The following is a 25,145-nucleotide window of genomic DNA, read 5'->3' as shown; positions in this document are numbered from 1 at the left end:
TGATGAAATTTATCACAGTTCTTGACTGTATAGACAGAACTGAAGAATAGCTTTAAACCTGCCTTTCTAAGAGATTCAGTGTTGTTCCCCTTTGGCAAAACTTTCCATAAGGTATAAATGGAAGAAGGGAGACAGAAGTATTACATTCGTTGCAAATTCTCTTCTGCACAGCTAAAACTGAGATTAGTAAAGGACAGAGACAAAGTGAGGAGAGATCAATAAACAGCAGTTCCTTGTTGCTCACCCATCAATCCAAAGAGGAAGAATGTGTTTTTTAATTAAGTCCAAGATGGCTTCAAGCCAAACCCAAAAGGTGAAAGACTTTCCAGGCAAATGTTCCTAATGGTTAAAAACAACAAAACACAAACAAAACCAACACACACAAGAAAAGAATTGTGAGAGTGTTGTTACCCAACATCCATGTGACATAGCTATCACAGTTTCTGAGGAATAAGCTAGTTTGTTCAAGTGAGAATGACAATTTGAACTGCAGTTTTGAGTAATGTCTTTCTATCAGCCTGACATAAAACCAACTGCTTTTTAACATATGCATTGGAAGCATCTCATTTATCAAGAAAAAAGAAATCACATTTATTGTTGCTTCCTGGTTATGAAATGACATTTGGAGTGAAATGATAACAAGAAAGCTGAATGTCCTTCCAAGGTTCTATACTTATTTAAATAATGTAGTTAAGATGAATAAAATGGGCTTCCCCTTCTTTGTCAATGAATTCTTTGCTCCTCATAAAATTTATTGCATATATTGACTGTCTTGAAATAATTTAGGTCACAACTAAGCATATGGAAAAATTAGTTACGCTTTATGAAAAAATTAGTTATGCTTTATGAAATTGGATGCTTCGATAAGACAACCTATTGATCATTTACAGAAATATGTAGGGCACACGAGGCGCACTATATTGGCAGTTTCTGTTATCTCTGGCAATATAACTAAGTAGATCTCTTATCCCACGCTTTAAACTTCTGAAGTGTTATTTTCATAGTTAAATTTTTACAAGGGATGTGATTGTGCTGAGCTGCACATCACACATATGGCGAGTGAGAATCTTATCAGTAGCAGCAGGGAAGCAGAGTTAGGCACGTGTGTCGGTGACCAGAAAAATAAGAGTTTAGTTTTACTTTTGGAAGTGTACCTTGCAGAACTTTGCCCAGGATAGTTGATAGTCATTGTAACCGACTTGCTGTCCTGAAAGAAATAAAAAAGGACAAATGGTGCATGTAATTCTTCCTGAAGATTTTAAATAGATAGAGTGTGATAACTGTATAGTTGGATGGAGTGTTCAGAGAGAAGTACAGGACATCCAGACTTGGAGAGGGGCACGCAGATCAATTTTTCTGTATCATTTTGAAGCAGCTGATGGTAGTACTTTTGGGATTATTTGCCTAAAGTGTCTGGGACTTGGCGTCTGCAACACTACGTGCTCAGTTTCAGTTTTAAGCCTGAGTGTTCTCAGCGTTCCCTAAGGCCTCTCCCTTCTGGGACACAATTGGGTCAGGGTATTCAATAGTGCATCTTGCTGAGGTTACAGGGCCTCTTTGCTGTGCTGGCACCAGTGAAGGATGGGCCCCCAGAAGTAAACAGACCCACAAGGACAGATACTTAAAATGAAACCAAACTCAAACCAAATTTCATAACCAAGCAAAAAATATACTTCCTTTTGATTTCAGATGCAAGAGATAATTACTTGCTAACAAAGCAGAATAACATCACAGTTCAGTGCGATTTTGATGCCTTTTTTACAGCCTGGAAGTTCAAAAGTTGAATTACTTTTTGATAAGAACAAGCTGATGCATGCTTTTCTGTAAAGAAAAAAGTGTTATTGTGACACGTTTGACATTAGCTCTAGAAGTGTAGGTCATGCCATGCTGGTTTTGGCTGGGGTAGAGTTCATTTCCTTCACAGTAGCTAGTGTGTTTTGGATTTGTGCTGGAAACAGTGTTGGTAATACAGAGTTGTTTTAGTTCTTGCTGAGCAGGGCTTACTCTGAGCCAAGGCCTTTTCTGCTTCTCACCACACCCCACCAGTGGGGAGTCCCAAGAAGCTGGGAGAGAGATCAACTGGGACAGTTGATCATAGCTGGTCAAAAGAATATTTCAAACCATAAGGAAACATGCTCAGCACATTAACCAGGGGAAAGAAGAAGGAAGGAGGGGATGTTTGGGGTGATGGCATTAGTCTTCCCAAGTAACATGTGAGATGGATCCAGCCCTGATTTCCAGCAAAAACAAATAAAATTGATGTATTTCTACACCCTCACCTGTAAGTTTCTCTGCCAGCATGTTGAGCTGTTCAGAATTGAGCCCACGACCCACGTACGATGAAAATTGCCAGCTCAATACTTCTAAGAGCTGGCTTAAAGCGGCGGCAGGGGGGGAGTTGAAGAAAGACAAATTCTGCAACAGAATTAGTGCTTTGTTTAGACAGTCAGCAATCATGAAATACATTGCAGGCTGTAAAGGGAGTCTGCAGGTACTTGAACAGAATCTGGAGGTGTTAAAAGTGAGCTCTGTCTGCGTGGGAAATATCAGGGCAAATATGCATGGACCCTCCCACCTGCAGCCACCCAGCAAAGTCCACTTGGTGCCTGGGCAGAGCTGTAGGGCAAGAGTGCTTGTGTGCATCTTGGATGATAAAATACCTTGGTATGTTCCTGGGAGTGTTGTGTGTAATGGCAATGAAAATATGCTCAGTTCCTGTCAAAAAATGTAGACCTTCTCACTGTATTTTAATGTTTGGTTACATGCCGATATAGAGATATGTTATTGCATCATTTGGCTTATCTTAGTTTTTCATTTGGTGTCCAGACTGTACACATAATGAACATACTGAAGACTGTGCAAAAAGTTTTTTGAGTATCACAGAGACATAAAGCAGTCCTGACATCATTCTTAGGCACCTTCCATGGTAAACTGTCTGACCACTTCTCTCCTCCCAACATTTATGTGGCTGCCACCGATCCCTGATTGAAAGCCTGAGGGCTGTTGACAGCACTATTCTACAACCTGCAAATACAGTGACCACATCTAAAATACATACTGAGACAGATGCAGCCTGAGAAAGAATGATTCTGCTTTTGTTCAGGGTTAGAGCCACCAGAGGTTGTTACTTAACATTTATAATCTTCTCCTCAGAAAGAAAAAGCCCCTGTAAAATGCATGAGGGAAGTAAATTACATATCCACCTATATGCCTGCTTTGATGGATTTGAATTGTACTGGTAGAATTATTTTGTTACAGGTCTAGTTATGATCATCCACACCCAAAAAGATGAATTCAAGCTAGAGAAGTTGTGGAGAAGGGCTGTCACCTTTCTTAGTTTAAGAACTACTACTTTAGCATGCAAAAAGGAAAGCCAATGATGTGTGTGGTTTTATATCTGGGCAGAGAACAAAAGATAAAGAGAATAACAATAAAGTGTGATGTTGATAACAGTGTATGAGAAGGAGATAAGGCCCATTTAAGAGGAAAACACATATTTTTATAATGAATGTATTTAGTAACCAAATAATAGAAAAGTGAAGAAGCATAAAGTTGGTACTTGCATATTGAAGACCTACCTGAGGATCATTGGTTGACAGATTGTACCAAATAATAGAAGCCCACGCATTGGGAAGTTGGCTGACATTGGAAATCATCACCACAGGCAAAGAGCTGGTCTGGGGGAAAGAATGAATGCAGTATGCAAATGCTGCTGAGGAAAAGTGTTAGTGCTGTGTTATGCTTTGGTTTTGTATCCCCCTCTTCCTTCCCAAAGCTTACACTTCTTTTCCAGAAGTCTGGAAGTCTTGCATCTGTGTGTGGTTACTGCTGAAGATGGGATCTAGGATAGATAGACCTGTGCTCGGGCCCAGCACCGTTGTTCTTCTACAAACTGCTGGAAAATGCATTTTATTTTTGCCCCAAAAAGTCTGTCTAGAATACTCACTTCCAAATTTATAGTCAATCCGTACAGGCAGACCTGTGTTTCAAAGCTGATGGAGTGCAGTTCCTCAGTCACCATGTGAGGGCCCTGAGGGAGTGAGGAGGTTATAAAAACTGAGTTTTGTAACACAGTTGGCATTTAATACTGTTTTAGTGATCCAACTGCTGAGATTACACTTGGAAAGAAAACACATATCAAATATATAAGTAGAAAAGGAAAAGAAGGAAGTGAAGGAAATAGTTTGTTTGTTAAATTCAGATATTAAAGTAGTCCAGAAGTCTGGTATTATTTCCTGATGAAAACTTTTAACTTTTTCTAAAATGGTATTTTTAAATGCAGATTTGCACGCAAAAAGTTAACAGATAATTTTGCCTGTCTGATAAAGATTGTTTCCAACTTTCCTTTTCCTAAAGTTTCTTTACTGATTGACAATTCTACTTTAAACAGAGATGTTAAACATCAAGGAGAAACAAACTGGAAACAAAAGAAAAAGCCACAGCTTTAATGACCAGTAGGCCTTCATCCAGGATCACAGGTTTGTTGTGTGTACTTAGATGGTACTAGTTGAAGAAGTAGAGGTCTAAATCATTAATCCTAAGTAAATCTGGTATTAAACCCCCAAAGCTTTTCTTGGATGGGAAAAAAATCTGTTTGTCATCATTGATTAAAGTTTGTAGTACAAGCGTTTGTTTTGATTACAAACCAGCACAGCTCTGTAAAGATCCAAATCTCTGCCCCTTAGGAAACAGATCTTTTGAAATACATTTTCATCCCCAGAACTCTTAAGTATAAAAATGTTTTTGTCCTTTTCCTCTTTTCTTTGTTGTTGTTCTTTCCCTTCCCATCATGTGTTTGTCAGAGTTTTCTCAAACTTAAAAAAAAAAATTGCGAAACAAAATGCTCTCATTTACTGAAATACTCTGCTTTCAGTCAATGTAAATTAGAACTATTCCTTGGCAGAGTGCCTCGTGCCCTTATCTTTCCCATGGACCATCTCCTCCAGGACATGTACAGGCCAGTGCAGCAAAAGATACTGAATAAATAAGGGATTGAGACCACAGGAGATCCTTAGGCATCTGAATAATAAAAATCTGCCTTTTAGAGGGGAAAATCCAGCTTAAAGCTGAAGGCTTTTACCTGAAATAGTCATCCATCAAATGAGCTCAAATGTTTTAATACAGGTAGAATCAATCCAGCTTAACCTGTATTGCTGACACAGAGTTGAAAAGGGTCAGTGAAATTACCCTTCTTGCCTTACGCCTCTGTCCCATTACAATTTTGCAGAAATTTAGATTTTTCTCCTGGAAAAATAATCTGGGCAAAAAGGTACATCTACATAAAAGGACAAATATAAAATAGAGAACTTCTACTTCAGTTTTTATAAGGCAAGTTGTATTTAACTACACTTTTACTGTACACATCCTATAACAAGCCAAGTCTTAAAATTGTTAGAGTTGCTGTTAATAACCAAACCCCAACCCTTGTTCATGCTAATAATCACTCGACAGACTGACTTGACCAAGGAGAAGCTCTGTTTGAGGAAATCAGCAGCGAACCAGGTCACAACCCAGCTGTCCTAATTTTCCACAGCTTTATATAGTTTTGAAGGCACGATGTGTAGAAGTAGGAGGAAAGTGCTACCAAAAGTAGAGCACCAACATTTTTTAACCTACATTTTTGCAGTTGCTTTTCTTGATGTAAATGACTTTGTAAGTTGCAAAGTAACTGGAAGGCAAGCCTTGAGTTTCAGTCTTGCTAATCGAGTTGTGAGTTACTCAGTTCAGAAACTGTGTGAAATGGGCACAAGTATCTTCTGCTTTAGGTTTTGGTAACATTCTCCATACTGATCACACCTTTGCTTTGTACGTAAAGACTACTTTAAATAACCATTGTGCTTGTGTAACTACAGCTATTTGGGCTGTGATATGAGTGATTTTTTTTTTTAATTTTATTTTTTAAACTTGCCAATACAACCTTACCCTCAGGTATGCTGGTGTAGAAATGCATTAAACCAGTGAAGGTTATTTAACTTTCTAGATAAGTAGGTGGCATTCATAGAAGCAACTTATGACTTTAGTTACCTTGAGAGACAGTAATTGTTCTGGTAGCATTGGCAGAGACTGACTCATTGGCTGCAAGCTTCTGACTCTTGCTTCAGTCACAGATATATCTGCAGATAATTGCTGTTAAATAGCTGTGCCAAATTTACGGTAATGGTCGGTGGCCACCCTAGAGTTTGTGTGCACTCCTGCCTTTCCCCACCCTGCCCCCTGCCTCCAGTTGCTGGATGAGGGTATTGATGCCTGAAAAGTCTGTAAAAAAACTCCAAGCCAAATTTCGGTAGCAGATAAAAATCAAAAATCCTTCCTGCATCAGTATCCTGCCTTTTCCCCTGCCACAGATGTAGAAGGTGAATGGATGGAGACAGTAATTTCCTTGCCTGAGATTCTTCTTTTGTCTGTGACACCTGGGGCACTCAGGGGAATCACAGTTTGTAGGAAGCCAGAGCTGAGAAGGGTAGAGGGTAGAGCTGTGAAGGTAGTGAGGAAGGGGAAGGGGTGAGAGGTTGGGCAGGGGAAAAAGAGAGGGTGGTGGTCTGGATGTGAGGGGTGCTGGAGAGTAGCACAGGTATGGAAGGAGTGTGCTACAGGTGAATGCAGGGCTGGGCTTAGCGCCGATGTTAATATTTGTGTCTTCTCCACAAAGCAAGGATGTAGGGATTTTAAGCTCCTCTGCCAGCAAGCAAGCACCTCTGACACCTTTTCTTAGGGCTGACGTGCCATAATCAGTGCCACCACGAGAGGGGAACCTACGACCGGATTGGGACGAGTGTTGATGAACTAAGCACGCTTTTGGTCCTGGCCGAGTCAAGCAAACTCCTTTGCTGCAAAACTAATGACACCTTTACTTTAGCTGTGAACTTGGCCAACAGAACCCGTATCTAAAGAGCTGTCCCTACAGGAAAAATTGTTTCAACAAAAAAATTTAAAAGCTTGCTATTTTTCAAAATGTAAATGACCAAAAAGTTGACCTTAGAATTTGAATTATTTGTTACTACTTTCTATTATAACTTTTTAATATACAGATTTAAGGCATATAATTAACATTTCTGTGAGTAGTACTGAGCAGTTCTCATTATGCTTCTACCAGCATATGATCATTCGGTCCTGTACTTATTATAAGAATAGTATATATTTCAAAATCTTACAACTCTTTCATTTAATAAAATCAAATCTGAAATACTTCTGAGAGTAATCAAAAACAACATGTAAAATAAATGCACAAACCTCATTTCCTTTGCTTCCAGCACTTGTTTTCATTTCTTTGGGTTGCTGTATAAAACAAAACAATATTTATGTGTCAGAGGAATTATAGAGAAGTACATATAAAGAAAATCATTTGTAACCAGGATGCTCTTGGTATAATAAGGCTTTGTTTGCAATATAAAAATACACTGTAATGAAGGCTCTGACACTGTGCCTCAAAAATTCTATTCAGTGAGGACTCTTGATATTTTTCAAGATTTTTCAAAGAAACTAACTTAATGTAACAAAGCATTAATTAAGGTGCCTGTGAAGTGCATAACAGAAAAAAAACAACACTAAAGGCCACTGATCTCAATCTCCTGTTGCAAAACGACACTCATGCACTGCATCTGTGGTTAAGCCCCAGAAATACCATAGGTGGGGGAGTCTAGTCAGAAAGTAGGACTCCCTGGGCTGTTACAGAAGTTACCAAACCAGAACTGTAGCCTCTCAAAAGCCACTTATCGTAGCTATTAATTTTCACTAGATATAAAGCAATCAATTCTATTTCCCTTAAACAGTGTTGGTGTGGTTTGGTTTTTTTGTTTGTTTGTTTTGTGTGTTGGGTTTTTGGTTTGAGTTTGTTTGGGTTTTTTGGTTTCTTTGTTTTTCATTGATTTTGGTTTGGTTTTGGTGTTTTGGTTTGGGGTTTTTTTAACCAAACTCAGTTTCTGAAAAGCATGATTAGTCTTTCCCTTCTTTAGTATTAACTAGGATTTGCTTTGTAATTTCTGTGAAAATATATAGTCTTATTTTATCAAATGGATGAAGTATGGAGCAGCATAAAGAGGTTCTAGGAGTAAACTTCCTGTATAAACAGAAAGAAAATGAGTGTAGGCTTGACAGTAAGACAGTTCTCCATCCAGAGTTTCAAAAGAATCTTTTATTTCTTTATCAGAAGTGCACACCAATAGAAGAGCAGTCAAACTTACCAAATGTCGAAATTCTACAGACAAGCTTCCATTTGCAGATTCATCCATGTTCATTGCTTTCACGTGTGTCCCACACAGAACAAATCTGCGGTTACTGTGAAGGACATTACACTTACGGACTCAAATACTGCCACATTGGAGAATATTAGAGAAATATGATATTTTATTGTCTTACCTTACAGTTGAAACGTTCCTAAAACAGAAGAGCAACAAGAGGGAAGAAACAGATTGTGAATCAGTAAATATGCAAGTTGTAACTTATACTGAGAAATGTATCTTGAGATGGCAGATTTTTGCCTTGTCAAAGTTAGTGCATATTACCAATACAACTTCAATTTTTAAAATGAAGAAATGATATTCATATTGTCCAGTTTGACTTTTGCATCTGGCCATATGTGAGTAGTGTATCTTATCTCACTATTTACTGTCAGACAGTTCATGGCTTTTGAGAGAAACAATCCTGGCTTCTCCCTTACTCCTTCCTCACTGGGAGTGTTTTCCTTCTTTCTTGTGGGCCAACATCTATGTCCATGCAGTCAAGGTGTTTTCTGGGGGCTTGCAGAAGCACAACAGGCAGAAGAAGGGGGTAGCTGGTGCCTGTGGCTGGGGATGGTGCACAGCATGGGCTTGGAGATAAGTGGAATTTCAAAGTTAACTATCCCATAAATGCAATAGAGTCTGACAAAGTATTTGTGTGATGCTGCTATAGCAGACTGATGAATTTTGTCTCAGTCTTGAGACAAATCTTAAATGGATTTATTGCCTCTAATTTGAAAATATTAATTAGATTGAACAGGTATTTTTAAAAAAGAACAATCTTATGCATTAAAAAAAGTGTTACTCTGATCTTTTAACTGCTTCAGGGGTTTTGCTTGTGTTTGGGTCCTTTTGTTTGGTTGGGTTTTTTCTTTTCCTTTTAAGAGCAACTTTAAAATCAGATAGGGTAGCCATTGAAAAAAACTGTGTTGTCTCTGTAGGGAGAGAGAGAATATATTCACTTTCGAGTTTCTTACTTGTCAATAGTTGCTTTCACTCTGATCTGGTAGTTCAGCTCTGGCAATTTAATTAGCAACCTTCAAAACAGAAAATGAGAAATTGAATATTAACAGAATACATTTTTCACCAGAAAACCTTAGAGACTGGCAACTCCAAACTGAAGTATCAGAAGTTACTATAATCTGAAAATAGATTAGGCATCTAGGATTACAACACAATTTACAGGGTTGAATCCTCAGAAAGAGGAGCTTGGCTGTTCCAGTGGCTGGTGTTCTACTCTCCCTGCAAGTATGTGGGAAAGGTATGTTTGAGGAGTGGCTGGAGAGACATCAAAGAAGTAATAATTAAGACATGGATTTGTACAATCTCTGGCTGCACCACAGATGTATGTGTACTTTCCTTCATGTGCCCTTTTTCACCCTGCCTGATCTCCACTCATTCATTTTGCTGTGAGGTGGAAATGAGTGTTCCTCTCCAATCTTTGCTTTCACAATGTCAGGCAAGGAGCAAGTGGGAGAGAAATAACTTGTCATTATTCACCAGAGACCAACAAAATGCACAAGTTTCTCTTTCCTGTGTGCAGAAGTGGCTCTGAGTATTCTGATGTCAGCTTGTATGATATGGATCATTATTTACTCAGTTTGTAAAGTCATTTAAACAAGAATTCAATACCCACAGAACCCCAAAGGTGCTGACTTGTAGCCACAATCTGCCTTTCTTCCTCATGCTGTTTTACTCTTTATTGCCACTTGTTCTGCATGACAGATTCTGTGGACTTTATATCCCCATTCCAGAAAACCTCCCTGGCATTAAAAGGATCCTTAACACAAGTTGGTCTGCTTTGCTTTGTAGATTCTCCTAGGATAAAATGCTGGACACAAATGAAGGAGTTTATATCAGATTTCCTTTCCTTACCTTAATTTAACAGTGAACTGTATTAACGTTTTAAGAACCAGTGGTCTCTGGGGATGTGTTGGCATGCAAGGCTGCCTTTCAACCACGAATGAACTGTGTGAAAAGAAGTGAAACAAATAGATTTTTAAGAATATATATCCACAAACAGCTGTTTCAGTGGGCAGGGAAAGGGGCCTAGTATCATTTAAAGACTTGTTTTTCTGCAGATGCTGCCATGGAAGATGTGTATTCTAACTCTGAGTTCTCAAAATGAGAATATCTTGCTGGGGAAGAGGAAAGACAAGGAGCACTTACTTTAAAAAAAAAGCAAAAAAAGAACCACAAAACCCCACAACTTTTCGCGGCAGAATGTACATAGATCCTACTAAAATAAGTGGATTTCTGGCATTCCCTTGCAGCCAGAACTTGATCACAAACCCCCGACTGCTGCCCACAAGAAGCTGCTTGGCACCTTCACTTTCTAGGAGTGTTCATGACAGCTGTACATGTTTCTTAATTTTTATTTTTTATTAATTCTTAACAGTATAGTCTCATTGTTGACTCAGTTGAGGTAAAGTTGTGTGCATTGACAGTGGCTTACGCACTTCCGGAAAAGATTGTAGAGCAGAAGGTTGACTTTCTCCAACAGCTGAGGTCTTTGCACGGGAATAGGATCCCCATCATAGGTCAGTCTGGTCAATAGTTCATCCAGTTTTTCTAGTTGCCTTCTAACTTGAAAGAGGCTCTCTGCCAGCAACGTAAAACTACAGCAAGACAAAGAATTAATTTGCAATCTTCTGTGTAAACCATTTCTTAGAACATAAGAACTCATGAAGTTCTTGCTTGGGGAGGTCAACATCAGTATTGATTGGTGTTTTCAAGATTTACCCAAACTCTTTTGTTTTCAGGAGTGTATTAATACATCTGGCAAATTACCTACTTTATTCTCAAATATAAATATTTTTGCAACAACATAACATTGCCTGTGACAATTTGGAAGAAATATGTAGGTGGTCCTAATGTTTTACACGCAGGGCACTTGTGCCAATTTTAATTATTTCCTGCAGCTCAGTAGTTTGCAAAATATATTATTTCAATGTATAATATTTATATAAAAGGAACAAGTTTCCAAGACTGAGGAAGTGTAAAAACAGTAAGGAAAAATAAATCCAAACACACTTTCTAACAGTTCAATAGGGTATATGCGTATAAAATCACATTTTTAAGCTCTTTTTAGCATTTTCATTGGAAAAAAACCTCTTCAGTTAAAAAAAATCAAAAAACACACACACAAAAAGGAAAAAAGAAATTAAAATATCTTTTTTTCTTCAAACCCTAAAAAATTCTTCTTTCCTTTTTAGTTCTTAATTTTTACTTCACTTTTTCCATAAGAGAAGTTTGATGAGCAAGAAAGGACCTGGATGCTGACATTGTCTGACTGCCTTATCCTTTAAATATAATGCTATTTTCTTTTTGTTTGCAAGCCCTTTAGAGTTGCCACCACACAGACTATTGCCATTCAATTCCTGCATAGTTTGAAGTCTGGAGGGGTGATGTACTTAGTGAGTCAAAGCATAAAGTCTGCACCCAGCTTTTGCCTAGACAAAACTCCCACTGTCCTCAATGACGAACTCAGTCAGCACCATTCTTACTCAAGCAAAACTCCCAAGAGAGTATGTATCGTGTATCTGGAACGACGGGCAAACCCAAAATTGAGTGGCTCAGCAGTTCACTGTGAAGTTATTAATTCTGAATAGGAAATATTCACCAAATCAAATTGTACACTTAGTTATTTACTTGCTTAGCTGCTAATAAATTTGCTGCTGTTGCAGCTGCTCTGAAGGACTAATCATTTCCAGTGCAGCAGAATTCCTGTGATTGTCAGAGGAAACAGAAGCTCAAGGCAAGTTTACCAGTTCTGGAGCTGATCGAGCCCACCGTGGAGAGGACCCCCAATGCAGGCAATCTGTTGCCGCCTCTTCCAGTCCAGCAGCTCCTCAGTCAGCATGTTGCTCATAAGCATATCGATTTCATGAATCACACGCCCTATTTTACTGAGTACTTCCTGTAAAATAGGAAAGGTGTCACAAAACTGACCACAGGCCACAGCCACAAATTTCAGCAATTATCATAAAGTGCTGATTACATTTTTTCAATTATTGTGAAAGTAACCATATTTAGTTCCTACTGCTTCAGTAACAGGATTCATCACCCACTGTACTTGGAACTAATCCTGAATCTCTATGAACCCTTCTTCAGTAAAATTTCTATTTTGCAGTGGTGGGAGGGAAGATTGTTGCATTCTTTGTGGGCATAACACCTCTGAGATGTTAACACTTGCAAGCATTTTCAAGTTCAAAGAGTTCTTCTCTTGTTTTGCATCATATACAGTGCATTGGGTTTTTGTGTGCTTGTTTTAACCATAACAAAAGTTCCATGGACTCAAACAAATTGCCTCACTTCTAAAGTGTCCAGAACCATATCCTTGATTGAGCTGTTTTTTTAATTGCCAGTTTCTTAACTGCTAGTCAAAATCACCCATACTCACCCAAACATTTTGTGGATTTTTAAATCCCAAGTAATTTGTCTGTTCTTCTGAGATGAGAATTGAAAAAGACACACATACACATTTGAGTATTTGGTGTGGGAATAAGAGGAGAAAGCAGATGAACCACAAATGACAAAACATTGTCACTAACCTTTCTCTTGTAGTCTAAAGTATTTAGCATCGCCTGCAACACCAACATTTCCTGTTTAATGAGAGCGCTGTTTTTTTCATTCTGCTCTGCAGGGTATGAAAAAATCAGTATAAATATGTGTGTGGGTGCAGGTGCATGTTTATAAGGGGAGGAGAGGAAAAAACCACGACCGGGCTGCAGCATGAACTGGTGAAAAAATAAACTGTGCACATCAGTAGATTATGTAACAGCATATTTAATTTGAAAGTACTAACTTTAGAAGAAGTTTAACATAAGGTTTTTTGGCTTCAGTCTTCACATTTGTATGTGGAACACCAAAAGGCAGAAAAAACATGGATGATACCTAGAAATCTCTAGATTTCTCATTCATGTTCATACTCCTGTTTATTATGCCCATCTAGCTTGGATCAGTGATTGATCTGTACACACAGATATGCTCATGGTGTCAGCAGTTAAAAACTGCTAAAGCTCTTTGGACTTCGTGTGAATTATGATGTCTAGCTAAGAGAATGGAGGTTAGGCATTTGAAACAGAGATAAATGGTCATCCCCATGGGGATTTCAGCAGCCAGGAGTACTGATCATTGGCTATTTTCCTCCTCTGTAACTTGTGTCCTTATCTGGACCATGCACTACTTTCAAGTGTCCCCAAGCTTTACCCCATGCTCTTTCATATGCAGCTCTTCCCCAGCCTCACCTTTCCCAACCTTTTACTCTTCTTACGTCTTTCAAGCTACATTGAACAAAGAAATTGGTGTCAGCTGTGTCTCTGCTAAGCTCTAGATTGATGTCTTCCCTCTTTTTCAGCAGGGGCAGATCAGTAACCAATGGTCAGCTCAGCCACAGTGATTGCTCACACACATTGTAAGCTGGCTGTGTTGGTGTAGAGCAGCTGTGGCACAGTGAAATTTGAAGCCCTGAAAGTCATTTTTGTAAGCACGTTTGATTTTGCGAGTGGGGCAGGCTTCAGCCATCTGTATGGTCAGCAATTACAATTGGTCTGATGATTAACAACTCCTTAAACTGTGGCAACTTGAACTCTTTTGGTTGTTGGGCCATATCCAGCCCAGTATCTTTGCATATTAAAAGGAAGATAACATAAAGATATCTGACCAGAGACAAGCAGACCCCAGTTTCTTTTCTGAAAGAGACCATGCAAGAGCTGTCACCATGTGCAGACCTCAACCATCATAGGCTGCTGAAACATGCAGTCAGAGTGCTCACCAACTGGCTATCCCCACTGTGGCCAAAAGAGAACAGAAAGCCAAGTTAGAGGCTAAAAAGATCAGTTTTGCACAACTCTACTTTGGGAAATAAGAGGCTCTTCCAAATCCTGCCAAGGAAGTGCCATGGCATAGGTAAGGAAATTGAAAAATAGATTATTTAAATGAAGAAATTTATTACTTTTCATGCCCTTATGCAGCTTATCTATAGAAAATAACTATATTTGCTTGACAAGTTCCTCTTTACCCTTTCAACCCTAAAAGAGTCATAATGTTCCAGGATTATAACTTCATGCAAACTAAAGATACGTTTTTGTGTTTACATATACTATTTGGGTAACACACAGAACCACTTGATGTTGGAGTCTAGCTGCAGAATCAGCCATTTCCCAGAGGATCTAAAGATAATTATAATGACTCTTACCTAAGCTTTGTATTGTTTTATACCTGAAGTCAAATTCCTCTTGCAAGTCTTCCAAGTATTTCACATCTTGATCGGTCAACTTTCCCCGGAAAAAGAAATGAACAAACGTATAATGTAGTATTTTTACTTTCCTATCATTTGAAAATCTCTGAACAGTTCTAGGAACTCTGGTTTACTATCTTGTAAATGTTAAAAAAGATGATCAAGTTATAAATTCACATTTATAACTACAGATTTATTTTACTTGTTTAGAAAGTCAAGTATTACCCTCTGTCCTGATACAGCTTTACTCCCTTTATTGTTTACTAGTTCAATGACATCCTGAAAGCAGGAATGATTATGTTTAGCCTGAGATTAACTGAAATTACTATACCAATAATGTTACTCTCTTATTCAAATTTTAAAGCAGGGCAAATGAATAATTTTGAATTGACTTAAATGGAATTTGCAGTGGGGTGTCCAAAGCCGAAAATGGTGGAGGCAGAGACAGGAGCAGAACTCACAGAATTTAGTTACAGAATTACTTAAGAATTTAGGTAAAGAAACAAAATGTTTTTGCTGCTTTGGCATTTTCTAAAAGTTCTTTTTAGAAGGTGTTTTCTAGTAACAAGTCAATGATAATTCAAAAAAGCACATCAATAGAAGGAAAATAAAAATTAGGAAATCTTCTGTTTTACTTTGAAGTTCTATTTCCGTGCTGTTTATAGGAAGCCTTGATTTCGCCAGCAACTCAGAAGCAATCCTTTTTAGTTTCCTGAGACATGCATGTTAAATGTCCATGAAAATACAAAAACTCATTTGCTAAATTAGGACACACACAATTAGCCATTTTGGTTTACTCTTTATTTTGGAGGCTAAAGTTTTAAATTATATGTGTTAAGTATGAAATTACATATACAGGGAGCTGGCTAATTTCTGTGTTCAACTTAGTTACCTATTAAAAAAAATCTTGTATCTAGGAAACATTCTCATTTTCACTGGTCTTTCAGGGGTGGCTTCGATTCCCCACACAGGCAGAAGGAGCAGCATGATAGGCTGCTGCTTTGTCTGCTTCCGCTCTGCAACTCTGATCTTACAACTTTATACATAGATAAAGATCTAGTATTGCATTCTTCTAAAACTAGTTTATCCTTTTAAGGTTTTGATCACCCTAACACTTCCCCACGAAATGAGACACTGATGAGAGAATGCTACTAGCACCTCTTTACAGTATGGCAGAACTGTTGCTCTTAAATGAAATATGAACAGGCTTTTTGAATATAATTTCTACATTGAGACTGCTGCAAAACTGAAAGTGGTGCTGGGATAGCAAAAGCCATAGGTAATACGAGTCCTTCTCCTGCCTTGAACTATGCAGACAGGTGTTTTCTGAGTGAACTTTCAAGGTCCCTGTGGGAAATAGCTACAAATTTGACTAAGCCCAGGTCTGCCCTGCAATGGTATGAGAAACTCCTGGAGAATGGTTACAACCAGCTCCCAATGTTCTTCTCCCCTCACGTCTCCAAACCACATATTTATGTCATGTAGCCTTCAGCTTTACAAAGTTCTTAGTACGTGACTCAGAGGTCATGAAGGTTAGTTACTGCTGACCCAGCTAAAGGAGGTGAAGTTGCAGAAATACTTTTACTGAACCTCACATCTCTTTAGAGACAGTGAGTATGTTCTTGCTGCACTCAGTGCAACTTTCATTGAGAAGAGTGTGATATCTTAAAAATAGGCAGCTCTCACACTGCACCCAGAGCAGCTGTTAACTCCTGAGGGTCCAGGTATGTCCTGGGCAGTTAGTCTGGGTAGAAGTCCTTGCAATAATGGAAGATGGTCAGTGCATCTTGTTAGCAGAATTCTTTGTGGTACCCAGCTTAAAGATAGTTCAGGTATGTCTGTATGAAATCATGTCTGCAGAGATGGCAAGCAGGACAAAAAAAGCTACCTGAGCACTGTTCTTGATGGCTGATACTTTGTGTTCAACATTTCTTTGACGTTCTGAAACCACAGAGTTCTGCAGAGACTTTTCCAGTGGCCCCTGCAACACATTGAACGAATAATTGGTGGATGAGTAATAATAAAGACTGATAGTAACTGTACTGCAAGTTCTAGCATAGAGAAGGAATTCAGAGGCTGGTGTTCAACCAGCTGGAGACTGGTGTAAACACACAGATCTGTTTAGTTCCACAGATTTGAAAAACACAAAGCTTTAACTCTGAAATCCCGAAGGTCAAAGAATGTAGGTACACTGCAGTCATTAAACATCTAGTAAATTAAAGAAACTGAAGCACAGATTATAGGTTTCTGAAAAAGACCTGTGGCACAAGACTCATATAGAAATATGTATTACATCCACAGTTGATTGAAAAGAAGACAATTGCCTTAAAAATTTTTTCTGCGTTATAAACATGTAACAATTTCCCAAAAAGGAAGTTTTAAATGTAGATTTAAAGTTTGGGGTTTTTTTCCTTCAAACAACATAAAAATCATCAATGCCTTTGCAACATATTAGATGGAATGTCTTTTGCATTCCGCAATTAATATAAATTCATGCATTGCATAATGTAAAATACACACATCTGTTTTGCAAAGAATAATCTCTTTATAACCTTTCCCACAGATTAAAGCCTTTGAAGATTAGCTGTGACATAGAAGTCCCTTATAGCAATGTTTGCAGCAATAGAGCTGCTAATGAAGTTCAAACACGAGTTTAAAGGGCAACATTTGGCAACCCCTAGTGCATACAAATCACTCCAGTGGAATGAGGGGGCAGGATTTGGTCTTAAAAGCATATGAGCAGATTAACATGGAGCAGATTAATGAAATGTAATTCATTACCTGTACAGGCATGCTAGCTGCAGCCAGTATTCTTCTCTCCTCTCTTAAGCAGTTTGAGATGATCACTGCTATATGCATGGGATTACCATGATATTTGCCCTGCAAGCACAAGTAAACACAACTTAAAAAAATTCAAAATTGTCCCTGTGGAAGTCACAAGTTGTGTACTTTAGTGTCTGTGAGCTACATCCTGGTGCAGGTGGAAGAGACTCCCCTGTTGTTTTTGGCCTTTGATAGTGCTGATTCAGCCTTGCAGTGCAGCATCAGTCAGTGTCATTATCATAAAATAGTCTTAACAATGTGCTACAGAGATTATAAAGATACAATTCTGAGATGTATATCATTTGAAGATCAAATTGCTCCACTGCTAACACAGCTGTTTTGAAAGGGCTTTCCTGTCAGCCTTTCTGTGCATGATTTTATCACATCTTCGATTTTCAATAGGATGTTGCTGTTTGCATGTAGCACTTCTGCCAACAAAAGTTTGTAAGCATATCAATATGGTAATGATGCAAGCAGAAAAGCTTCCTCAGCATAAAGTAGAAGGCTTAAATTTTAATGTCTATGAACAATTTTTCTCTTTCAAAAAAATAATGTGCCTAAGATGAAGGCATAAGCAACTCTTGTCCCAGGCCAAAGAACCAAAATGTCTGTATTTTTACACCACCAGAAATAAGGTGCAGAATTGCTAATGTGGGACTGAGGACTGGGCACAATATGAACTAGTATTGGTTTATGCTGTATTTATCAAATTGGAATGATTGAGGACTCTCAAGCAGCTTCTTTCATCATGATGCATCACTATCTGTCATCACAGATATCACTGTGTGATCACTGTCTCAGTCCTTCGTGGCTTTCATTCAGTATCGTTCATTCAGGTTCCCTTCATTCAGTGCTCATACAGTTTATGGCCATTCATCAGAATTAGTCCAGTTCATATCTCTTCCTATGCAGTTTATAAAACTGGATTCTAGAACTTCTGTTTCCCCCTCTTTATGATTAGTCTTTACTTTCATATTTTTCTGCCACTCAGAACTTCTGTTACTCTAGCTTTCTCTGAATGTGGCACAGTAAGTTCACACATACTTAAAATGTTGCTGTATCTTCCTTTGCTATCTCAGGCCAGTTGTATTAAAAACAAAGGTGTGAATGCAGCTGATAGAAATGTGAACACACTGCTTCTGTATGCCAACAACTACCAAGGCAGTGAACATATATTTCTAAAGCTTTTTACTAAAAATGTCCATTTATGCGTGCTTCTGCATGCAATCTATGTAATCTGAAAGACTTTTTCATAATATGTTTTGACTTCAATTACAAGATAAAGAAATACTATTTTAAAAATGGTAATTTTGATCATGGCAACTTGGTTTGAGCTGCTTGGTATTAAATACTGTGTGTGGGTTATAGCTGTGTTTCCAGGTATCACAGAATATTCTGAGCTGGACAGGACTCACAAGGATCTTCAAGTCCAGGTCTTCAGTGAGTGGCCCCTGCAGGGACAGAACCCACAGCCTTGGCATTGCTAGTACCAGGCTCTAATCAACTGAGAGGAAGGCTTGGAGAGGGGAGAACAGTTCTGTGTTGTTTCAGCTCCAGTCAGTAGTATTGCTAAGCCTGTCTCATCCATCTGTACCTTGGTTAGAAGGAAAAACAGTCCTATTATTAATAAAGCTTGGAATGAAAGCTGTGGGGAGAAATCTATGACTGGTGTTGATGGGCACATTAATTACTCAGCTAAGGTCTGTTAATTTCTCCTTGTAGCTGTTATATTTTTTTTCTCTTTTGCACTTTGGTAGTAAAACAGGATTCTACCTTCTCCACAGGTGGCCAGTCAATGAGGACCATGCCACAAGTTGGTATGTTAACCTACAATGCTTGAGGAGTGTAGTCCTGGCTCAACACCGTCTGACAGAATACAAGAACTGCAAGAGTTTAAAGGACTCAAACAAAAACTATTTAGCAAAGTCAAGAACAAAAAAAATCCTCTCTTGGAGCTAGAGAAAATACATTTATGTAAAAGAGGCACTTAAAAAATACTCTGACAGTGGGATGTGTTAAAATCCCCCATAAATGATGCCAGTTATTAGGGACTTTCCTAAGCATTTCTTGACACTATTCATATGCAAAACTTTCAAAAACTCTTCCTCTTTCTATTTTTCTTTGTTTCATTAAGAGAAAACCATCTGAATCAAAAGATAAAATGGAAATTCACTCTTTTAAACACTTCTTCCCCCACTAACTCATAAAGCTCTAGTAATAAGCTGCACCTGTAATGATTCCTGTACTTGTGCCTGCCTGTCACTTCTTCAACTTGATTCAGTTTGGGTAGACACCAAGAAGGTCAACAGACAGCCTGTCCTGTTCTCCTGGAGCAGGATCTCCTCAGACAAAGCTGGAATAGTGGTGGATCTGCAGTACAAATGCTTGTGACCAAAGGCTGGGAACAGGCCTTGCCTTCCTGCTGGGGAGATGCTCTGAGCTGTGGACAGCTGGTGTGGAGCTGAGCTGTGTGCACAGCCTGAGTGGGCATCCCCTGCTGCCAGTCCTAGCTCCCTCTACTAGAACAGCTATATTTGTATGATGTAGGCTGTATCAGAAGCTCTTTTTGCAGCAAGCTAGCAGGTGCAACACAACTCAACAGTAATAAATTGAAAAATAATAAATAAACTGTAAGTTTAAATATCACAATAATTGTAACTAATAAATAAAAATAGCTAATAAAAGTCACAATAACCAATGTATTTGTCTCTGTCAAAATAATAACACTAAAGTTTTTCTCTCTGTGTTTTATATTTCTCAGCAGTAATTATTTGGAATGCACCACTTAGTATTCCCTTATTATCCATTTACTGCCAGCTCCTGCTGTTCTGCATGTCCATTTTGTCTTTGTTTAGGGCAGAATTTGCTCAAAATGACCTTGGTTTCTGAATGTCTAGTAGAAAACTCTGTTTTATCATCATAAAAGTAGTAGAAATATGGAAATTAAGGAATTTTAACCAAAAAAAGCTTCAGGTGGAGGAATCCTAACTTAGTGTTACATGAACATTAGCAGCCAGAAGAGGAAGAGTGTGAATTTTGTAGTTAGGCAAAATTATATTATTAAGTTTAAATATTTATAGAGAAAATTGCCTTTTGATAAATACCAACAAAGAGAAACTGAGGATTCACTTTTCATCTGAAGTTTCAAAGAGAAACCTGCTAATATTACTACAATTCTGTTGTTCTTAAAAGATTTCTTTCTCTTTTCTTCTGTTCTGATGAGGTCTTTCATATCATGACTTACAACAAACAACAAATGATTGTATTTGGAGAGGCTTCTTCTCAATAACTACCAGCATGATGCTAAATTGAAACAAATAGGGGAAATTAAACTTTCATTCTGAACAGGTGAAAATTTTCTGTGAATGCTGATGACATTTCCTTGGAGAAAACCTTCCTACCACCACCCAGCATGAACTCTTTCTACTCCAGAGACATCTGTTGTGATAATATCTTACTAGATCATGGGGAAAAACAAAGACATTTGTGCAAAAACAATTTATATGTTATAGCATGCAGAGTTTAAACCCTTTAGCCAAATTTTCAAACAGCTTGAACTAATTGGGGTATGTTAAAATGCATGAAACAGGGGCTCGGGAAATGCAAGATTTGATTCTGTAAGTTGCAAGATCAGGGAGAAACTTTAAAATATATGTGCTTTTAAGAAGAACACCAAACAACTCTCAGTTTTATTATCTGAAATTTACTGCTTTGTCTGAGACAAATGAAAGAAATCTTGGCTAGAGATTAATTCTCTTACTCATCTTTTCTTCCACTTTTTTAATTTTTCAAATTTTAGCTGATTTTCCTGTGGGCAGCTCCATCACAAAGTGGATCACTCCCAATCACACCAACAGTGGCCAGCGTGCTTTCCATGTGTCAAAGGTCTCTGTGCCCTGTACACACCTTTCCATAACATGGGATGTGCAGTACTTGCACAACTGACTCAGTTTTCAGTGGTCAAAGTAAAGGATTAGGTATTAGTGCCTGTTGGTCTCTACTTGCAGAAGGATGTGCTGTGCAACCTTTAGAAAGTCAGTCAGGGGTTTACCTGGTAATCTCCTGGTTTTCAAGGTGACATTAAAAAAGCACTTGAGTAGGTTTTAGTGCTTTCCAATTCTGAAAAGGCACTTCAGAATTTGCTTATTTTTCTTCTGTTTCTGTGGGTTTTTTTAAACTATCAAAAATATCAGCTGTATTATTTTCTCATTTCTGCTAGAAGAATGCTTCTTGATCCTTTTAATTGCATACAGTAGGAGCTTTACTTGGAGGCCTGAAACCGTCAGATAGTATGACCATTCATGTATTTGTTCTTATTGAATGAATATTTAAAGAAGCAGATGGGAGGGAGGTGGGACATGAAGAGATGGGAAACAGGATTATGAAGTCAAGGAAAAATACATTTCCTTCCCTATTTCTCACTTGTGATATGCTTATTTTATGAAGTCTGATACTCAGCATCTTTCTAGATAAGCAAATATCTCAACTTTCATGAAATCATATAACAGGAAGGAAAAAAAAATTTTTGTCTATAATTTTATTTTTGAAAGAAAAAAGATTTGGTTTAGTTGTGTATCTCAAAGAAATGTGTGGGTGGGGAGGCATAACCGTACATACTTATTTCCCGTTTTCACCTTCAAATATGACAAACAACATGTTGCCTTGATTTGTTTTCTACCTCTGTTTATGCATCCAGGCAGAAAGTCTAATGAAGGCAGTAGTAGAATACTAAGAAACAGTCAGTCCTTGTGTTACCCTGATAAAGATGAAGTCCTTGAGAGTTTTTTGAAAGCCTGCATTTAAACAGGTAGTATTCTCACTAAATAACATTTCTATTAGAAAGATGGCTCTATTTTATCTAGGTCTTTCAGAGGAAGTACCTGTGACATTATCTATTTAGACTGCTCTTGTTGTACTTTTATTTTTAGATTTCCCCTGCCCCGTCTTAAAATATGTGAGAGAACTTTAAGGCAACCTCATTGTTTAAGAAAACTCCTATGGTGTATGGGAAGTCCTAAAACATAGGTCTGTAGTCTTGTAATTCTGCTTTTCTCACAGTGTATGATGCATAACTTCCAAAAGATCATAATTTTTGTGCAACCAAATTGCAATAGGCAAAGCTGTCTGATAAAGCAGTGAATGAGCTGCGAAGGAAGAGATCATTTTGTTCACCTCTTCAGTTCCACTGTTGAGTCCCTCCCAGCAGCCACTAAAACCAGGCAAGGAATAGTTTGTAGAAACAGGAGATTTCTAAGCAGGTAGGGTGAGATACAGGTACAGAAACTACTTGTCTGGGAAACTCACCATCAGACAGCATTGCTGTAGAGTCAAGGAGGGATGGATATTGTAGTGATGCTTCTTATTTAAATGAGATTTATTTGAAAATAAATAAAAATACACTGTTCCCTATGCAAAAGGGTAAAACAGCAGAGGACAGAGAGGACTGATCCCCACCTCCCCCTCCCCCTCTGGACTCAAAGCCCTGAGTATTATTAACTAATCTCTCAGGCAGATGTTCAACTGCAACTGGGCTCTTAATACTTCAGAATGAACAAAGCCCACAAGAGGTTATTTAGTTTGTTTCCTTGTATTTTTACTACTGTCTATAAGTTAACTATTATTCATTCTACAAAACTAAACTGAAACATTTTTAAACAGTTAGAGTTGTGTTCCTTAAACAATAGCTAGAAAACCAAAATTATTTGACTTCTAATAAGTAACCTCTTTCAGTGTTGTATCAATCACTTTTATGATCTTTGTTAGCTGACATGCAGTCAGCAGCCTGTGATTGCTGGGAGCAGACAGCTAGCTGCTTTAGCAGACAGACTTCTGTGCGGGGCTTCCCATTTATACGCCAAAATTTTTTGTTAACAGCTTTAATGTTCGAATTGGAAAACTCACTAGGGGCAATCTAACACAATCTCGATTGTGTTATACAGCAGGACACACTGGTTCGAAACACATGTCCTACTTTAACATGTTGAGTTGTTGATCTGGCAGGCTGTGTGAGTACTAAATATATGTAAATAACATTTTGAAATGGATCTTCTGTAGTTTATTAGGAACCTTCTCTATTTTGTTCCATTCTTACCCTTTTGTGAGCTTTAACAGGAAACTGCAACTTAAACATCAATGGCTGTTTCCACTCTTTGCAACTGTTTCTCAGCGCAGAGCTTATTAGAAGTGTTTGTCAAGTACCAACTGGAATGTTCTGTTTCAGCTCTCATGCTACTTTGTCCACTTTCTTTGATGAACTGAAATAAATAATCTCAGGAATCCTCATGCATGTACCTTTCTGATACAGAGGCTTATGAATTAAAACCCTTTATGTATTCATTTTAATTCTATCTGTAGAAGTGCAGTGGTGTTAAGTTCCCATTATAAATGAAAACAACCTGGGCAGTATAACCAAGAATGTGACACAGAATCAGGAATACACTACTATGGTACTGTGTTAAGTAGCATCACATGAAGTAAGATGCTGTTTGTTTGCACTGCATAGAAACAGGGTGAATTTCATATGGAAAGAAGTGCCGTAATGTTAATATATGTAGTTTAAGGTGACAGAAGATACTTTCAGATGCTGTTCCAGATTTTCCTATAAAAATGAAAAAACAGAGCTGTGTAGGAGAAAGTAATGTAATTAAACTGTTGTTTCCCAGTAACTTAGGATAAGTTCCAAAAGCTTGGTTTTGTATAACTGGTTGATGTGAATCATCAGATCTCATGATTCTGCCTGACCTCTCCCTTATGAGCAGACCCCAAGGTGCTAGTGCTGTGTGTATACACAGACCTGCTCATTCAGGCAGAATTCCATTGCTTCTCTCCCCTTCCCTTATCTTAGACTCTAGCAGGGCTGGTGATTGGGTAAAGTTCACCAATACTGGAGAATTTCCTGTATTAAATGAATTTCATGAATATACATAATTTGCAATAAATTGTTCCCCAGAGCACACAATACACTAATTAACTTGAGATTCAATGGTAAATGAGCAGAGCAGCCTCTCTTCTTACTCCTGAAATCTTCCTGCACTTTTATAAAGGAAGATTTATGTAATCAGATAATCCCTCTGAATACCATAAACAGTGATGTGACACAGGTGCATGTTGCCATTAATGAGAAAGGATTGCTTTCACAACTTATCTTGAGACTAGAGCATAAATGAGGGCTTCAATTATGAAATGGATAATTCTAGGAATTTCTGCTCTTTTCCTGATGTGGTTGTCCTGCACCCATTGCAGTGCACAGCACAGAACATGGCTCTTAAGCTTGTGAGAGCTCACCTGAACTCATGGTTCTTGAGCTACTTCTTGTCTAGCAGGTACCTGATGAGTTCCCCAGATTTCCAGCTTGGAGTGTAGAGGGGAAGGTCATCCCTGAGATGAACATCACTGAACATTGCTAGAGACCTACAGGCAATTGCCCACCAGCATCATTCCTAAATGGAATGGTGAGACAATGGTGCAGAGTGACCACCTCTGATTCCCAGCCTACTCCAAGCCTTCCTGCCTTGGCTCCTCTGCTGCACTGCAGGATTTTGGCATGTGAGTTGGGAGTGTGGACAGTGCCTGTTTCACATGAGCATCTCTGCATTTCACCAGTCGTCTTTGTGTACTAAATCTACCCATGTATTGCACAGGAACTTATATCAGGGACAGGTACACTGTCATGTAAAAACATTCCTTTTGAAAACTAGGATGGCCAAGGTCATGCAGACTGTTAGATCTGAAGTTTGTTTCCTAGAAGTGCTAGGCAGTTCTTGTGAGCTTAACATCTGCCCTTTACTATTTGCTGTCATGGCAACAGCACAAACCATCTCCTTGTGACTAATCTGCTTTGCTTTTATCCATCTAGGTTTTAAGAA

At 38.3% G+C, this 25,145-nt stretch overlaps 1 protein-coding gene across 1 annotated transcript in view; it reads right to left on the bottom strand.

The window, feature by feature from the left end:
• STAT4 (signal transducer and activator of transcription 4) overlaps positions 1 to 25,145 on the bottom strand; it is a 41,891-nt gene that overhangs the window by 7,425 nt on the left and 9,321 nt on the right. The window contains exons 4-19 of the mRNA XM_071562909.1: positions 17,239 to 17,337; positions 16,346 to 16,438; positions 14,416 to 14,494; positions 12,770 to 12,855; positions 11,984 to 12,135; positions 10,676 to 10,834; positions 10,092 to 10,184; positions 9,194 to 9,253; positions 8,356 to 8,373; positions 8,181 to 8,274; positions 7,231 to 7,275; positions 3,947 to 4,030; positions 3,579 to 3,677; positions 2,280 to 2,415; positions 1,155 to 1,207; positions 245 to 339 (exon numbers count right to left, since the gene is read on the bottom strand). Coding sequence (XP_071419010.1) covers positions 245 to 339; positions 1,155 to 1,207; positions 2,280 to 2,415; positions 3,579 to 3,677; positions 3,947 to 4,030; positions 7,231 to 7,275; positions 8,181 to 8,274; positions 8,356 to 8,373; positions 9,194 to 9,253; positions 10,092 to 10,184; positions 10,676 to 10,834; positions 11,984 to 12,135; positions 12,770 to 12,855; positions 14,416 to 14,494; positions 16,346 to 16,438; positions 17,239 to 17,337 — 1,445 coding nt within the window. The remainder of the gene's footprint in view (positions 1 to 244; positions 340 to 1,154; positions 1,208 to 2,279; positions 2,416 to 3,578; positions 3,678 to 3,946; positions 4,031 to 7,230; positions 7,276 to 8,180; positions 8,275 to 8,355; positions 8,374 to 9,193; positions 9,254 to 10,091; positions 10,185 to 10,675; positions 10,835 to 11,983; positions 12,136 to 12,769; positions 12,856 to 14,415; positions 14,495 to 16,345; positions 16,439 to 17,238; positions 17,338 to 25,145) is intronic.

This window comes from Pithys albifrons, chromosome 8 (genome assembly GCF_047495875.1).
Source record: "Pithys albifrons albifrons isolate INPA30051 chromosome 8, PitAlb_v1, whole genome shotgun sequence".
Classification (NCBI taxonomy): Eukaryota; Metazoa; Chordata; class Aves; order Passeriformes; family Thamnophilidae; genus Pithys; species Pithys albifrons.
Note: the sequence above shows the minus strand (reverse complement) of the source record. Positions and strands in the feature narration are given on the sequence as shown.